The sequence below is a fragment of the Microtus ochrogaster genome, linkage group LG5 (assembly GCF_000317375.1).
Source record: "Microtus ochrogaster isolate Prairie Vole_2 linkage group LG5, MicOch1.0, whole genome shotgun sequence".
In the NCBI taxonomy this organism is placed as follows: Eukaryota; Metazoa; Chordata; class Mammalia; order Rodentia; family Cricetidae; genus Microtus; species Microtus ochrogaster.
In genome coordinates this window covers 17,011,704-17,028,981 of record NC_022031.1, presented here as the reverse complement: position 1 = coordinate 17,028,981, position 17,278 = coordinate 17,011,704, and the positions used below count along the sequence as shown (strand labels likewise).

Genomic DNA, 17,278 nt, shown 5'->3' with positions numbered 1-17,278 from the left:
TTTTGGTGTTTTGAGACAGGGTTTCTCTGTGGCTTTGGAGCCTGTCCTGGAACTAGCTCTGTAGACCAGGCTGGTCTCGGAACTCAAGAGAGATCTGCCTGCCTCTGCCTCCTGAGTGCTGGGATTAAAGGCGTGCGCCACCATCGCCGGGCTCCTTTTTGGCTTTTACTGTCTCTTGCATTGAATTCAATCCCAGGCAGGCCATTGCATTGGCAGCTCCATGCTCATGTAAGCCTTTTGCCATAGAGTTGGGAAAGGAACACATTTCATAGCGTGCTTTGATTAGCCCAGTAAGGGCCATCATGTATCCCTTCTTGGGATACAGCTGTTCACAGTGTGGTGTGCACTTTTAATCCCAGAACTCTGGAGGCAGAGGCAGGCGGATCTCTGTGAGTTCGAGGCCAGCCTGGTCTACAAGAGCTAGTTCCAGGACAGGCTCCACAGCTACAGAGAAACCCTGTCTCGAAAAACCAAAAAAAAAAAAAAAAAAAAAAAGAGAGAGAGAGACAAAAATCTGTGGAGTATCAGATTTGAGTGTATGTTTTTGTATAATTCTCCAGTTATCTAAATCTAGTCAAATGATATTAGGACACTAACAGGATGTGGTGGGCAGCAAGCTAGGCTGCCGCTCTCAAGGGGCTGATGATAGAGAAGTCAGAGGCCAGGTGTGAACACTGTAAAGGGATCTAAGCCTACAGCCACATGGAGCTTGCAGGTGCACACAGGGTCAGTGCGCACAGAGGAAGGGTGGTGTTGTCTCAGCATCCCTGGGCCTTCCTGAGCACACATGGACATTGTGACTTTACCTGTATCCCACTTCTTTGCCAGCCTGCAGGCCATTGAGAGTGGCCAAAGAAAACGAGTCATTAGGCTTGATCTTGTTAGTTTTTGGAAACTTAAGACCATTTCTTGGTGGACTGATATGGCTTGCAGAATCCAAGGAAGGTCCCTGAGCTCGGGAGGTGTGACAGGCAGGAGTAAATGATCTGACCCCCTTAGGCTGAGCTCGTAGATCAAGACTTGGACAATCACTGTACAAGAGACAGCATCCCTCCTCATGGTACAGAATTTTAAGTGTCAAAAGTCTGATTTTGTGGGATCTAAGACTAACATGGTTCCCAGATAGGTACAGGTATTTCTTACTGCGAGTATCCATCTGCCTAAGTCATGAAGATGGAAGGATGTGGGCCATCACTGCAGCCTTTACTCCCATGTGGGAAAGCTGCCGTGCTGCAGATGCCTGGGCTACTGACCTAGGGCTGGCTGCCCACAGTTTTAGCGTACTCCAACCCTTGGTTAAGCATGGCTTTGTGCAGAGACTACAGGAGCAAGACAGAGGGTTAAAGAAGAAATCCTGTGTTCATTTTTTCTTAAATATCAAAGTTCACAAAGATTTTATTAGTGAGTCATTTACCAGTATAGATACAAGATTTAATGAGCAAGTAGCATCATTTCTAAGACTGGTGTGGTGTGTGAGGTAAAAATAATTTTCAGTAGAAGCTATAGCAATAGGAGATCCGAAATGTATTCCATTTGTTAAGCTTCTCTAAATGTCTGCCCGTTATTCTGTTGACTACAGCTGATCTGGACACCGTCTACAGCGGGAAAGGACAAGGGCACAGAATGGTAAGCAGCCAATTCACATTTTCAAGTTAGATTTTGGGGCCTATGTTAAATGATATTCTAGATTTTGAACATGTCCATACTATTCTTCTTTATATTTAAAACGTAATTTAAGTTGCAAGTGCAGTGTCTAAAGATCTGTGGCTAAGATGTGTGGAGAAAATTGACTGTAATGGGTAAGAATAACACCCACGTGGCTTGAGCTGGTGTCGTTAGCTGTGTCATTTGGGGGAGGTGGGCAGATTGTTTAATTTTTATGCCTCAGTTTCCCAGTGCTTATTGTGAGGATCAGTTCAGAGACTCAGTATTTATTTACAAGGTCCAGATAGGTTTGGCATATATGTTCTGTATACTGTCTATTAAATAGGAATGTGTGCCAGGGTGATGGTAGGCTAAGGGAAATAACACACAGAACTGACAAGTTCTCTGTTGTCGAGCCCGGCCACACTGGTTGCAGAGTTGTTAGCAGCAGAAGTGGATTTGGCAGTGCATTAGATAAACAAGAGTGGCCCCTGAAGTGACATTGTATGAAGGCTGCGTCAACAAGTATCTGCTCCGTGGGCCAGAAACTGTTGTGTGTTCAGAGTACAGGAGTCTTGGAGAGTATTAAAAAAAAAATCCCTTTTCCCTGGAGGCTTGCCTTGTGTTCTGAGAGGAGGGGCATATTGCTGAGGTGCTGCTGGGAAGGCGAGAGCAGGGGATGGACGCTGAAGGGTTGGCCCGGCTGGACTTTCAGTTATGGGGGAGGTAACTGGAGAACAGGGCAGTCCCTGGAGGAAGACTTGAGCAGAGGAGGCTGGAGCAAGGGTGAGTGGGGAGCAGACGGGCCATCCACAGTGCGGGTGATGAGACGCCTCCCGTGGAGAGCAGACTCACAGGAGTTCAGTGGTGGTCAGAGGAGATATTAGTTCACTATATGGAAGAGTGAGGTGTACAAAAAAAGTCAGCAGGAGCAAGTGAACTCACTGCCTTAATCCATCAGTAGCATGTCGGATCAGTGCCGAGATCACATGGAAGTTGTAGGCTCCTAATAACACACAAAGTGGATATCGTATAACTTCCCACTTGGGATCTCACTACAGTAAGCCCAAGCTCATGGTTTTCCCTACAGTGTGTCAATCCACGCCTGTAGTGTGCCTGTGGAGGTTGCTGTGCCAAGGGCTAGTGTGTGTATGACAGCATCTTTCCTACTTTCCATGGGACTGTCATCTACCCACGTTTCAGAACTGGTAACATAGCCCCAGTTCCTAGCACGGAAGAATTTAGGAAGCAGACTACTCTGACCCACTCGAGACAGGAGAACCTCTGTAGCACTTAATGCTCAACATTTTGATTCACGGCTTCATATGCTTTTCATGGACAACCACAAGAGGGCAGTAAGGAGTTAGTAAATGTCATTCTCAAGCAGGGTGAAATCAGGCCTTCCTGCTGTCTGGAGTCTTGGTGGGGCTGGCTGGATACTAGAATGTGGTTGTTAGGAGGGAACCAGCCCTCCCTGTCATCTCTTTGTTGTTTTGTTGGGGGTTAGAGTAGACACCTGCGCTGTCTCTTAGTGTGACGTATTTTCCTACTCCAGACTAAAAATTTGGCCATTAACATGTGACTATTGTTTTCTTTTTCTTTTTTTAAATTTAGCCCAGAGATGACACTAACGACTTTTTAAAAAATTCATTACTGGAATCTGATAGTGCTTTTATTGGTGAGTGTATTTAATTTAACCAGTGTTATGTTAAATTTTACCCCCTCCCCCCTCCCGTGTGTACGTGTGTGTGTGTGTGTGTGTGTGCGCGCACGCGTATCTACCTTTAAGATAGGATTTCTCTTTGTAGCACAGGCTGAACTGGAACTCACTGTGGCCCAGGACAACCTCAAACTTTGATCCTCCTCCTCTTGAGTATTGAGATTGTGAGTGTGCACTGCTGTGCCATTTTTGAGAGTCGTTTGGCAGCCACACAAAATGCTGAGCAGTCACCATAACACCTGTCAGTAATTCCTAGTTTCCATCCCAAAGAAATCATGTCCACACAGAGACGGACCTGAAGATTCCTCAAGTGGTATCATTCAGGTGCCACTAGGTAGCAATATTCACCAATTGGCAAGTGCAGAGGCGAAGTGTGATGCATCCATATAATGAGATGTGCACGAGCCTCAGACACAAAGGACTGTGTTGTAGAATTCCACTCTGTGCAATCTTAGGGGACAGAATGCTGGACTGGGCCTGGGGAGTGGTTGCCAGTGAGCATAGGGAGCTATTTGAGATGGTGGAAATTCTAGATAGTCATAATTGTCCAACTGCAGTTTCACTGAAGAAATCACTGAACGTGTATACTAAATAGCATCTCCATAAAGCACTTACAGAAAAGACCTCAGAGTCTTGAGCCTTAGCTCTAAAATTCAAGATCTCTTTGTGTGGCCCCGTTAGGTGCCTATGGTGAGACCTACCCTGCCATTGAAGAGGAGGCCTTCCCTCCACCGCCACAGCTGCCATCTGCAAGGGAGCGCAGGAGGAACAAACTGAAAGGACTAGATTCTGTACGTATTACTGTCTCCCTCCGCATCTCAGTTTAGATGATTCAAGGGTTGCTTTGAAAAGTGGGTGTGGTCTGCGTCTTGGTTCTGCTGTCAGTTATTGTGGTGCCCCTGTAGCTCTCATGACGGTACATACGTATCTCTGCAAATGGCAGAGCTATCCTTCCCTACAAATGCTAACCTTAGTACCTCATCCTTTATCTTATTCCCTATACATGGGCTTTAGTGAAGCCACACAAAGCAACCAATAGCGTTTATCATAAGCCTGTTGGCCTCGAAATAACATAATATGGTGGCAGCTCCATTTGGTCAAGTGAGTTTCCTGATAGGTAAGAGGGCTAAGATTCAAACCCATGTTCTTTTCCACAGCTTTACAGTGTAGTTAATACAAGGCGTTGGAGGCTTCAACAAACCGTGTTCTGATGGTATCCTTCCTCTTTGGGTAGACAACTTTGGACAGCTTCTGAAGCTCTTTATTCCCATTTATAGGACATACACTAGTAGTCAGGAGCTCAAGAACCGTCTGCTAACTAGCATAATCGCGTGGCTAGCCTTATCAGGTAGACACATTTCTTTGCCCTAGGTAACTACTAATCAGTATTGGTCCATGTTGTCTTCCTGCATATTTCAAATAAATATTTCTTGTTCTTCCTCAAGGGCCATCCATCTTAGAGCATGTGTAGACACTACAGTTTGTTTATTCATTCGATAGGTGATGAACACCGGGGTTAGTGTCACATGTTAGCTGTCATGACTAGGATGGCTCTTAGCATTCATGTACAAGTCTCATATGGGTTTTTGTTAATTACTGGATTATTTGATCACTGTATGAATTTAACATTTTGAAGGATTTTCCCAAAACATGGTCACCATTTTCAAACATTTTTAACTTATAGCAGTATATGAATTTCCTATTTCTCCATTTGCTTGCAACTAAAATTCCCATGTCATAGACTATCCCATGTGCTTCCTAGCCTGTTGTGGATCTGCTTTGAAGACCCTTTATCCATTTTTAAATTGTGTGTAGTATCTTCACTGGTGAAACTTAGGGTTTCTACATTTCATTCAGATGTTAGATTTGCAAATGTTTTCTATTAAAAAGATTGTTCTTTATCATCTTGGTGGTTTTGAAGCATAGATACTTTAACTTTTAATAAGGTCCAAATTGCCAGTTTTATCATTTGGATTTCTGATGGTCTTACATAAGAAATTAGTTTAATATAAAACCATGATGATTTACTTGATATACTTGAGCTAGTTTTGCATATGGGATCTAGAGTCTGAATCTTCCTTTAGCATGCAGACACTATTTCTCTAGCACCGTTCACTGAAAAGACTGTTTTCTTTCCCTGTTGCATTTTGTTTGGTCTTTATTAAGAAAAATAGCATGATTAATTTCTTCTATCTCTTTGTGTGTCTGTCCTGGCAGTGACACACTATCTTGAGCACTAACCCTCAGCTACTACTGTTCGTGTTTTCCTTTTGTGCCCTGTAATTCCTGAACCTTATTCAGCTTGCCAGCATTTATGTCATCACAATGCTACTTCTTAGCCCTGACAGTCTCACCTGACCTTGCAAAGACAGGAGACAGGATCCATATGCTACACTTTTGCTCTTCATAGTGTGTATTAATCCAGGGTAAAACTATGTTGATTGATTGTTGGGAGTGTTTCTAAATTCTCTTTTAGGATAGTAGTCGGCTCCATATACCACCAGATGGTCTCTCTTTAAAATCTGTCTCCAGTGTAAATATCGATCAGCTTAGAACGAGAAATGAAGACAGAATGAGAAGACTAAATGAGCATCAGAAGAAACCCACTAACACAGGTACCATGCAGATGTTCACTGGCTAGTGCACATCTGGAGGAAATGAGAATTTTGAAATCCTTTGAGTTTTATGGTCAAGGACATAACTAGCCTGCTAATCCTGGCTTGAGGTTAACCCTGCAGCAGATTATTGACACTAGAAGGTGCCCTTTAAGAGCAGAACCTAAGCAGCTCCAGGAGAGTGGTATGTATGAAGTTCATCCTCAGTGCTTCATCAGGGAAAGTGCCAACTTAGAATTACTCACTGAAGTAAGGAATGATCAGAAGCTTTGGGTTTTAAGTGACACATCTTATTTTAAGTCTGTAGTATTATAAGGAAAAATTTACCTTTACTTGGCTTTCTGCACCAGGAAGAAAGAAAAATAGTTTTCAGTTAATATTCAAAGCCAACCAGCTGATTCTATGAATGGTTCTGGATGGAACTTTCCATGAAGCACAGGGCAGCTTCAGACCTCTCTGCAGCCTGTGTCATATCCTTTGTAAAAACAAAACAAAACAAAACAAAACAAAAAAAAACAGGCTGCCAGTCCCTGGGATGATGGTCAGGGTTGTTTTAGGAGGGTGGCCTGTTTACAGAAGTCTTTGGTCTGTTAAACTGCATTGCAGTATTTTTGTTGTCACAACTTTTTAACCTCTCTAGTCCAGTAAACACTCTTCCACCAAATACGCAGACACAGTAAACTGAGGGAATAGTACTTTTCATTTCATATCGTAGAAAACATGGGATAGTGAAGATAATGAAAAAGCATTTTCTCTTAATGTGTACCTAAAATCGCCTTTTGTTTTAGAATCAGACTTGAACTAATACTTCAGAAGGCTATATATATCTGAGAAGAGATAGAAAAGCTTAAGATTCTTTTCAGGTTCTCGACGTCTAAACTATTTGTTTTAACGCTGTCCTTTCAAACAGGAGCTTTGTGGTACGATGTGGACTGATTGCCCATTAACTGAGTGCACACCCCTTTGCTGAGCTAACCCAGGCCAGGAGATGTCATTTTTTTTTAGAAAAAGAAATTGACATCACAGGGTAGGAAGACAGATTTTTCATATTTTATATTTATTAAGTCAAATATATAGACTATAAGTAACATCAGATGTGGCTAATGAACAAGTCCCCTCTTCATGGGCCATTTTAGACTAGTGCAGATGTAATTTCCTCCGAATGACCTTTGACATGCCTGTATCAGTGCTATAAGGCTGGACAAGTATTCCCCAAACTCTGCTAAATTAAAGTCTTGTGTCATGTCCACTGTTTTTCCTAATGGTAACAGACACGAAATAAGATAGTCTATATTTCTACAGTCAATGTCTCATGTTTGGTAGAATCTCCTTTGGTACAGTTCAAAGTTCTTGTAGCTGCAGTGCCATGGAGTTAGTTTATTTCTCCCCACCCCCAACAGAGCCCCTTTCATGCATGGGCTCCTACTCCTACTGCCAAAGGGATAGTTGTTGTGGGGAGGAGTTGTGATTCTGTAAAGAGATGCAGAGCTCTAATGGGCTGGACTATAGGTTCACTGTGTATGTCACGGGCCACCCGACTTGTCTCTTTTGCCTCCTGTAGATGACGAGAGTTCACTGGTCGACCCTGATGACATCATGAGACACTTGGGTGAGGATGGATCCAACTCTGTGGCAACTGAGCCCTGGCTCCGCCCGGGCACCTCGGAAACTCTGAAACGGTTTATGGCAGAGCAGCTGAATGAGGAGCAGCAGCAGCGGGTTCCTGGAAAGCCAGGCACTTTTACTTGGCAGGACCTGTCTGCTGCGCATGCTTAAAATAAACCCTCTCTAGACCCAGCAGTGCCTTTTAGGTGTAAGGAGCTGTATCTTGAATGTTTTGCTTGTAGCCCTACCTAAATATTAGTTATTTATGTTCTATCTATATATAAAGTGTATTTTCCCATGATGATATGTTACATATATAATGTATATAAAATCCCTGATTATTGATTTATAACATGATTGTATAGAATTATTTTTGCAATTTTGACATGAGTGGTAATGAACTCTTGATTCAACTACCATATGTGCATTCAATTCTGCTCGCCATTAAGGGGGCAGATTAGTGCTAACAGGACTGTGAAGCAGAGCACATTTTCAATAGCACACTCGCCACTGCTAGCTTGTACTGAACAAGTTCTAAGGTGTGACTGTTCCAGCTGCTATGTAAATGAGCGACCCACAAGCTACTCATTCTCATGACCTTTGTAGCTACAGATTCCATAGGAGTCAAGGAGCTGTGACCATCTTACCTCCATGAGCCATGACTAAATGTTACATCTTCTGCCTCTGCTTTATTTTTAATGTTGATAAAGCATACTCAGCTATTAATTTATCTGATTTCACTATTTCTTGATACAAATAAAGTTTTATTTTTATGAACTACCAATGTCAGTTTCTTTACTTGAAGTAGAATTGAGGTTTCTAGAGGCTAAAAAGCTCCACCCGGAAAGGACAGAGGCAGTGGTCTTCTGCCCACTCCCGAGACCCTGGGCTAATCAGTAGTAAATGATACTTCACAAAAAAACTCGCTCAATTTCTAGAAAATATTCCTTACTTGGATTAGTGTCTTCAGTACACACCATGATGACAGCTGAAGACAACCCAGCCACTGCCTCTGACTTTTCCAGGGACAGAAGAGTTTACTAAAATTGAGAAATTTCTGGTATTCCTGTTTGGGGCTACATGCAGTTTTTTATGTTCAGTCTTGCTCTATTGATAAGTTTTCTCCTGTCAGTGTCTGACTGACAGTAAGAAGGACTGTGTTCTCTTTGGAGGGAGGATGCTACTGCCAGTCATATAAGGAGATGGCTTAGATCAGCAGACAGCAAAGTGGCTTTTAGTTCTACCATTTATCCTGCTTTGAACAAGGCTGCTCTAAAGAGATATGGAGGCAAAGGCTACAACATCTCCTTTCTTGAAATTAACTAATCGCATAGCTGAGATTGACTCCTTTACAAAATGTCACATTACAAACTCCCCAAAGACAGGGGGAACCTTTTCCAGTCTCATAGTAAATAAATAATAGCCTTATCTCTGATTGATTAGTAAATACGCTTTTGGATCTCCTAGGATTAATGTGAAGGACCTAATGCATAGACTGCAAAAAAGTGTCTTTGTAGCTAAAAAAAATCTTAAAAAACATCAATGAAAACAGGGCTGTAGGTTACACAGTTTTAACTGCACTGATGAAATAATTCAAAAACTTTATTGACCTATAACCTGATTAGATATGCCAGATGAGAATCAATATTGTACAGAAAGTTGTACAGAATTTTTACATAGAAAACTTTACATCTGTACCATATACATTTTATCCATCTGAAAAAATTTTCTACATCCACCGTTAATATGGAATGCTTGACAAGCTTTTCGTTTTAACCATCAGAGCACAATTCACAGTATGAATACATTTCCAGTAAATCTAACCTCCCCAAACCATGCCAGATTTGTTATTTTAATATATTCAACATTAAATTCTGTACATAGAATAAAATCTACATCAAGCCCCGCCACCCAAAAGAAAAAGTGACAGCAACCTAGATTCATTTTGCAGTGATTCAAGTTTCAGTCTGTGTGAAAAGTTATCTACTTTAATGGCTCATCTTTAAAGCCCTAGGAGTATGTCACAGGTAGTTCTTGTCAGCATGGATGTCTCCTACCTTGGTGGTTTCCCCTCCTGTTGTGATCTTGACAAGCACTGGCCACAACAGATTTAGATCATATTAAGCCCTCAAAATGACCATTCCCCTCAAAAGACAAAGTTCAACCCAAATGTTTTAGTGCATTTGACAAAATATTATGGGTATTTAGCAAGTAGATAAGAAAATAAAGAAATCAAACAGTGCAGGAGGAACAATGTTTAAGATTTTTATATTACAGACCTGCATCTCTGTACATTTTCACAGAAAGATGATGATTCCCAGTATCTCAGATAGCCTGAGTGTGCAAAAATCTTCAGAGTAAGAATACCATAGTTGCTAAATATCTTTTACCATGAGCAATAATTTTCTCCCTTCCCCCCAATTATAAACATTTTATCCTTCAAAATACAGCTCTCCTGAGTTGTACTTCTTGCAGAAGTTCCATCTTTATATCTATACTTCTTTGGGTAAGTTTCATTTCCGTACCTGCCAAAAGTGTGTGGGGCTCCCCCTGCTCAGAGGACAGGGAAGGACCCGTGAAGGTCCTGACACTGTTTGAACAGGCTTTTTGCCCGACATGACAGAGAGGCCACCAGACTGCTAAAGGGACCGCAGGGAGTGTTCCGACCGAGTTCTAGCTGCAAGCATCTTTACCACTAATTCTCAGACACTGCAATTCAGAGAAACAATTTTTCAGTAGGAAACCTCTGCTCCAGGGTCCTTTTTGTAGAGCAGAGGAATGTAAACACCAACAGAAAAATATTCAGTTCTCATCATTGCTTGTTCATTCCCAGTTCCTGTTCAGATGGTTGTGATATCTGAAAAACTATTCCAATTCGCAGGAAAAATCTTCTAAGAACAGCGCGAAGTTCAGGAATCAAGTCAAATTGCATAATTTCACATAGGAGAGGGTAGTAGAATGATGCGTGAGCTTTAAACTGGGGGAGGAGATAAATGTCTCCATCAGTACCGCTTGTATTACAAACCACAGAAGCTAAGCTGCCTTTAAAAGATAGAGCAGCCCTGATCGTAGAGAGGAGGGTCTGCCCAAGTATTAAGGACATGGATTATACAACTGAAAGCGTGAAAGGAATTAAAAACAACAAAAATGTGCACAAGCCCAGGCCACTTGGTTCTTTACTCTTTTTAAAAAAAACATTTTCTATTTACATATGTGACATTTAATAAATTAACACACTTTCCTGCATATTGAGCAAAAGTAAGCAGGCTAGAGAGGAAAACAACCTATATTTCCATATAGATAATTTTTATTTTTACTGGCATAATTGTTCACTCTGATTAACTGGAGAGCTACTAAATACACTAAAGGCTGGATGCAGCCTGTGCACAGGCCCAAGAATCAGACATGGTAAGGCAGAGGCTCAGGGCAAGAGGCCTGTTTTCAGGGGTCATAATGGGGATTTCAATGCTGAGGATCTTATCAGTTGTGTCAGATGGGATTCTACTTCCTGTTCTAATTGAAGTGCTGATCAGAAAACAGAGTGAGTGTGCATAGCCTAGGTTTAGTGCAAGGGCCAGGGGTGCACAGGGAGCCTCATACTTACCCTGTTGTCACTGATCTTTAGAACTTTAGTTAGGAACAATAAAAGTAAGTTAGTCCAGGCTTCCCGGTGACTTTCGGATGTCAGAGTGAGGAAATAACTCAGTGCTTCACTGCAGACGCTGCAAAAGAGAAGGCTGGGTTTTATATACTGAGACCTACTGGTCTGCACTCAGAGTTCCAGACAAAGGAGGGCAGGGAATATTAACTACTGCCGAACTGGCTGGATCCTATTTGTTTTTATTAACTCGGCAACAAGACTTGTTTTTCAAATTAGGAAGAAAACGTTAAAGGAACAAACCCACATCTCCATTTTGTCCCTCACTTAGAGCCCCTGAGTGACAGAGCAGGTGTGCAGGCCTGCTGGTGAGACCTGGGTTGAAACTCGTGACTGCGAGGTCAGCCTCTTCTGCCCCTGATTAGTTCTGTCCATGCATAGGGGATTGGACAGTGACTTGTGAGACATGCACTGAACCACTGCTCTCGGGGCACGAAGAGCAATGCATACACAGCCTTTCCTACACAGCCTTTCAGTCCGAGCACAAGCTAAGTTTACTTATGAAGTAAAACAGAATGAAACAAATTCAACTAATCAAAATTCCACTGGTCAGTGGTGGCATACATCTTTAATCTCACCACTTGGGAAGCAGAAGTAGGCAGATCTTTCTGAGTCTGAGGCCAGCCTAGTCTACAGAATACCAGGACAGCCAAAGATACACAGAGAAACCCTGTCTTGAAAAACCTAGAAAAAAAAAACAACAAATCTCCAAATAGGTTTTTAATAAAAAATGCAGGCAGACAAGGCAACCTGTCACTTTTCACGACTGCTTTATAACAAAGACCTATCTTAGGCACTGGAAGGAGTCAAGATCAAGTTTCTGAGTGATAAAAATTTCTCCTTTGTCCTTCCTGTATGTTAGACTTGACCTGCTTGGGTGCTGCTGTGGTCCAGACACCAGGAAGCATGCACAGGAGTCCACAGGAAGCCTGTGACACAGGGGAGATGCCAGGCTTGCAGGGAAGAGGGGCTGAATGCTAATCTTCATACTCATCTTCCAGATTCTAAAGGTTCAGCCATCTGCTGCCACTACTGTCCCTTTTCTAGTCCACACAGCTACCATCCACGAGCCTTACTTTAGAAGCCTTTGCTGGACCTCTTCCCAGGCACTGACTCGGCTCTCGTCCATGTACATCCGGAAGAGAATGCGCAGCCCACAGGCCAGGCTGCTTGTCTCCTGTTTTAGAAGATTGGGCTTGGACTTGCCTTTGAAGCCTGTAGAGGGGAAGTTTCTGGAGTTAGATGGGGAAGGCACCTTATAGAAGGGTCTAACAGCCTGTGGGGAGACAGCACTGGCTGCCTACAAAGCACTTCTCAACCTGTGGGTGCCACCCTCTAGGGCCGCATATTTACAACATGAGTCATAGCGGAAGCAAAACTACAGTTAGGAAGTAGCAACGAAAATAATTTTGTGTGTGTGTGGGTGGCAGTTTTAGGAAAGTTGAGAACCACTGCTCTAAACCTCAGATATAAAATAATTTGGGAAAGCAAACACTCCTAAAGAATTACGCCTGGAGCCCTGCAGGCAAAACAGCAGGTGCAGAGCTCTGCTCATGGCAGGGCTCTATAATCAGAGGCTGTAGAGGGAGGGAGGGAGGGAGGGAGGGAGGGGCTGTTGCAAGCCAGAAACACGAAAGGGCAGAGGAGAAGCAGTGCCCTTCACAGCAATGTCCTAGTCAGATGTCAGCATCTGTTCTCTGACTGGGTTGTAAAGGGAAGAGGATAAAGCCACGTTAGCTGAAAAAGCCAGGGACTACATAGCAGCCTGCATTCTACTGGATGCAGAAACAGCCCCTTCTTTATTTTTCTGGCTATGTTCTAAGAACCTTCTCCTATGAATGGGCACAAATATTTCTTGAATGTAATTTATACAAAGCTTATTTTTTATTCAAATCTGCTAAATTTCCTAAAACAAATGTAGTTTCCTCATGCACATCATTCCTTTTGGTTCCAAGGGAAGGCCATTCCTAGGGAAACAAAGTCATTCTAATAGGGATGGTAGAGTTCATGTGGAACCTGGACTTAAGTTCTTCTCTCAAAGGAGGAGTCTGTATTATGCCAACTTGCAATACGAAAGCAGTCTACATGATCTGAGGAAAACAAATCAGTCAGCTACTGAGGGGACTGAGTGGGGGATGAACACACTCAGGTGATTATTTGGCTCAGGAAATTCCAGCAACCACATGTCAGTGTGTTCTCAGTGACACTATGAGACACGATGGCCTACCTGCTTTCCACAGAGCAGTCCTCTGTTCATTGTTGGAATTAAATGCTTTTGCAAATCTATGTGACTCTAATAAGCAGTCCAGTAGCTTAAAAAGCTGTTGTGATGTTAAAAAACGGTACATTCCTTGGTCTTGAGTATCAACACGAACATCGAAGTCTACCGCATCTCTCTTTGGAAAACAAAATACCACAATACACACTTAAACTAGTTTTAGTAAACTTAAAACTCAACGCTCTCCCCTAGCCCTTTTCTCTTTACTATCCGTGTATCTATGTGTATGCCTGTTCATCTATATGTGCACTACATGTACGTAGGTGCCCGCCCACACAGGCCAGAGCTGAGAGTACTGGATCACCTGGAACTGCCTGAGGGGAGTGCTGGGACTCAAACTGAGTCTTCTGCCAACTGCAGCAAGTGCTCTTAACCTTTGAGCCATCTCCACAGCTTCCACCTCCTATCCAAGACATGAGCAAATTTATCTTAACAAAGTAGAAAACATGTGCCTTCCCATTGTCTCAGACCTTCCTGGAACCCTGACACCAGGCTTTGGTCCTCCTAGGCCTGTGGTCATTGGCCACCTCAAGCAGTTTTGCATCTCTGAATAATGATTTTAATTATTTTCTTGCAGGATCCCTGTTCTTTTTCTGGTAATCTGATGGCAAATTACCTCTTCTGTGATTGCATCCATAGAGGTGGTAGGACTGAGGGCAACAGGCCTAGACCAGCTTTTCTCCATGTTTCTCGATGGCCAGCTCAAGTGCTCACACACCCTGTGTCTAAAAAGCACTGTTCCCAGCCTCACATGGTGTGGGATTTTTCTTCTCAACAACTCCTCCTCCCTCAAATGCACACACCTTTCCTAACTGCATCCTTTGCCTACCCCTCCACCACAAGTGGACTATTTAGTGTAACTGCAGACGGCTCCACTCTTGACACCAGCCGCTCAGAAATACAGGATAGTACCTATTCCCCCTCCACCCTGGCTTTCTCTCTGGTGGGACGTGCTCATCAATAAGCACGCTGACATACCACCAACCTGGGAGACCCTGTCATGCTCCTGCACTACTACTCCATTTCTTCAGACCTTTGCACAGTAAAAGTCCTTAACAGAGCTAACTAACAATATATACACTCTCCATCTCCTCCTCTTACACCCACAGTGTTAAACTGAGTTCAATGTCAAGCTTATGAACTCCTGTGAACTATCAATGTCATGTGACCCATCTAGAGCACTTGGTTAATCCTTCTTAAAACATTTGTTTTACTTGACTTTGACCTGACCTTGCTTCTTCCTCTTTGGGACTCACTGATTTCCATGGCATCTCTACTGACTGTCTTGACAACTGTGGTGAATAGGCCCCAGAGCTCACTCCCTGGCTCTCCCTCTCTGCCATGGCCATTCTTATACCTCATGATATGAGCTCATGGCTCGGAATGACAACTACATGAAGGTCTTCCAAATGACATCTCTAGCCTGAATATTGTCTGAGGCCAGAGCCTGCAGCCGCCTCCCTCCTCTCACAGGCAAGCTGCCACCGTCACAGGTTCTCACCTGGGCTGCAGCTAAGTTCTCTGCGTCTTCCTTCTTACTTGTGGCTGGGAAGAACACAATGTTGTCGATGGTCTGGATGAGTTCCAGCTGCACAACACATTTAATCAACAGGGCAGCAAACAATTTTTGTTCTGGGAATTCTGTGAGGAAACCCCCCAATGCACATGCAAACAAAACATTATTTTGAATCCTTTATAATTTCTATGATATTACAACGCTAAGGAAACATTACTGTGTATGAAGGTCATTTGCATAGCTCACACTGAAGAAGATATCCTGCCTTTGTTCATAGATACCACTTGCTAAAGTTCACTTTGTATCAATGAAATGTTTAAGAAGGTAATTACTTAAACAAGTGGAAATATCTTTCATGATTTGAACAGTGTACTTGTTCAAATTGATTACTTTCAATTCACGTTATTATTGAAATAAGTAGCTTTTCCTAATGTCCAAGTCTATTCTTTTAAAGTATGAAAACCTGTATAAGGAAACCCCAGGACCCAAATCAACAAAAACAGAACATGGATAGCCAGGATTCTCATCAAACCATGGGATATTGTAGTTTAGCTGTCCAACAGGTTTATCTTGGTCCACATGTGTTTGTAGATTAAACTAATGCTTATTTTCAATTGATACACCAGTAAACAAATTATAAACATGTGGGTTAAGGACACTGCCACTAAACCCAGTTTCAGAAGTGTTCCCCACACAGCCTTCTACTCCACAGCTAGGACAAACTTCACTGCTCAGTCTACCAGCCTGCTAGGATGGCATCAAAGGACAGCACAGCTTTTCAGTAACCAGGCAGCTAGGCAGGTGCAGATGGAGGGGCTGAGAAGGGAAGGGTCAGACAGCAAGGCCACATCTGGTTCCTGTTCTAATGAGCAACAGATGCCAAGAGGAATTACTTATTAATCAACCAGGGGCAAGAGTTCCAGCAGTTGCCGATTTGTAATCCCTTAGTTTCTTTCTAATATGAAGAGCATTTACTATAAAATTCCCTCTCTGGTACCATTTTTTGCAAGTTAAACTTAACTACTGAGACATTTGAAAGTTTCCTGTTCAAATATTTTTCTAGAAATGTTGTTCTATATAGTATTTGGTTCTTATGGTTGAAGATAAGTTAAAAACAAAGAGCCCCACGAGGCCCAAAGTCCCCCTTGCTACAGTGATGGCCAGCACTGTGCATTCTTACCCCTTTATTTTATTAGCCGAAACATCCCAGACCAGAGTCTTTTGGTAGCACTTGGACCCCAGAAGGGGCTGAGTGGTAGGCAGGTGTTTAAGGAAAAGAGGTTTCATTAGGATGCTGGGAGAGCTCTGAGTGGTACCTAGATATTCTCAGAAACAGAGTTTGGCAGATAGGCTGCACTGTGACTCTCAGTAGGAATATAAATGGTGTTATTACCATGAACAGCTTCATGGTTCTTTAGATGGTACAAAGAATTAGCATACAGCCCAGTAATTCTACTTTCAGGTACATTTACACAAGACCTGACAAGAGGTGTTTAGACTGTGTGGACACAAATACTCCCACTAGCACTACTCATAATCCACGTGCACAAACACACAGAGGATTGTTAACTCGGTAATAGAAAGGAGTAAGTTACTGATTTATACTATGACGAATCTCAAGATCACACACTGTATGATTTCATCCATGTAAAACCCACAGAAGAGCCGAGACACAGACACAGAGAGCAGAACGGTGGTTGTCAGGAGATAGAGAAGGGGAGAATAAGGAGTGGCTTCTCATTGACTATGGGATTTTCTTTCCGTAGTGATGAAAAAGTTTTGTAACTAGTCATGGGTGGCGTCTGACAACATTCTGAATGTATGAAATCAAACTCAGCTGTTTATTTGTAAATAGTCACTGCTCAGTGAGTATAGTCTCAATTAAAATTTCATTCCATTTATCTTCTGTTTACTGTGCATGTACATACATGTGTGTGTTGGCAGGTGGAGACCAGAGGGCAACTTTTAGGACTCAGCTCTTTCCTTCTACCATAGAGTTCCCGTGGATCAAACTCAGGGCATCAGGCCTGGTGGCAAGTGACTTTACTTGTTGAGCCATCTAGTTGGTCACATAGACGCCAGTGTTATAAAGCGTTTAAAGCCACCTTCTTTTCTAAAGAGGTATAGTCTTTCCTATGTGTTATTTGCTTTCAGCAAACAAAACTGAACTGATGTCAAAAAATCATTTTGGGGCAAAGGTAATGGACAATTCTGAAGGCGATCCATGGAGACAGGGATCCAT

At 42.7% G+C, this 17,278-nt stretch overlaps 2 protein-coding genes across 3 annotated transcripts in view; one reads left to right on the top strand and one right to left on the bottom strand.

Moving 5' to 3' along the window:
* Positions 1-8,918, top strand: part of Cspp1 (centrosome and spindle pole associated protein 1) — a 104,658-nt gene extending 95,740 nt beyond the window's left edge. The window contains exons 28-32 of the mRNA XM_026786826.1: positions 1,580-1,626; positions 3,259-3,322; positions 4,046-4,155; positions 5,841-5,979; positions 7,541-8,918. Coding sequence (XP_026642627.1) covers positions 1,580-1,626; positions 3,259-3,322; positions 4,046-4,155; positions 5,841-5,979; positions 7,541-7,755 — 575 coding nt within the window. The 3' untranslated portion in view covers positions 7,756-8,918. The remainder of the gene's footprint in view (positions 1-1,579; positions 1,627-3,258; positions 3,323-4,045; positions 4,156-5,840; positions 5,980-7,540) is intronic.
* A 235-nt stretch (positions 8,919-9,153) lies between these two features.
* Arfgef1 (ADP ribosylation factor guanine nucleotide exchange factor 1) overlaps positions 9,154-17,278 on the bottom strand; it is a 96,063-nt gene continuing 87,938 nt past the window's right edge. Inside the window, exons 35-39 of one of the 2 annotated variants that reach the window (XM_005361885.2) lie at positions 15,022-15,161; positions 13,470-13,638; positions 12,319-12,457; positions 11,189-11,306; positions 9,154-10,561 (exon numbers count right to left, since the gene is read on the bottom strand). In XM_005361885.2, coding sequence (XP_005361942.1) covers positions 10,397-10,561; positions 11,189-11,306; positions 12,319-12,457; positions 13,470-13,638; positions 15,022-15,161 — 731 coding nt within the window. In that variant the 3' untranslated portion in view covers positions 9,154-10,396. Of the gene's footprint in view, positions 10,562-11,188; positions 11,307-12,318; positions 12,458-13,469; positions 13,639-15,021; positions 15,162-17,278 lie in introns of those variants that run through there. The other variant, XR_003378252.1, reaches the window with a different exon arrangement.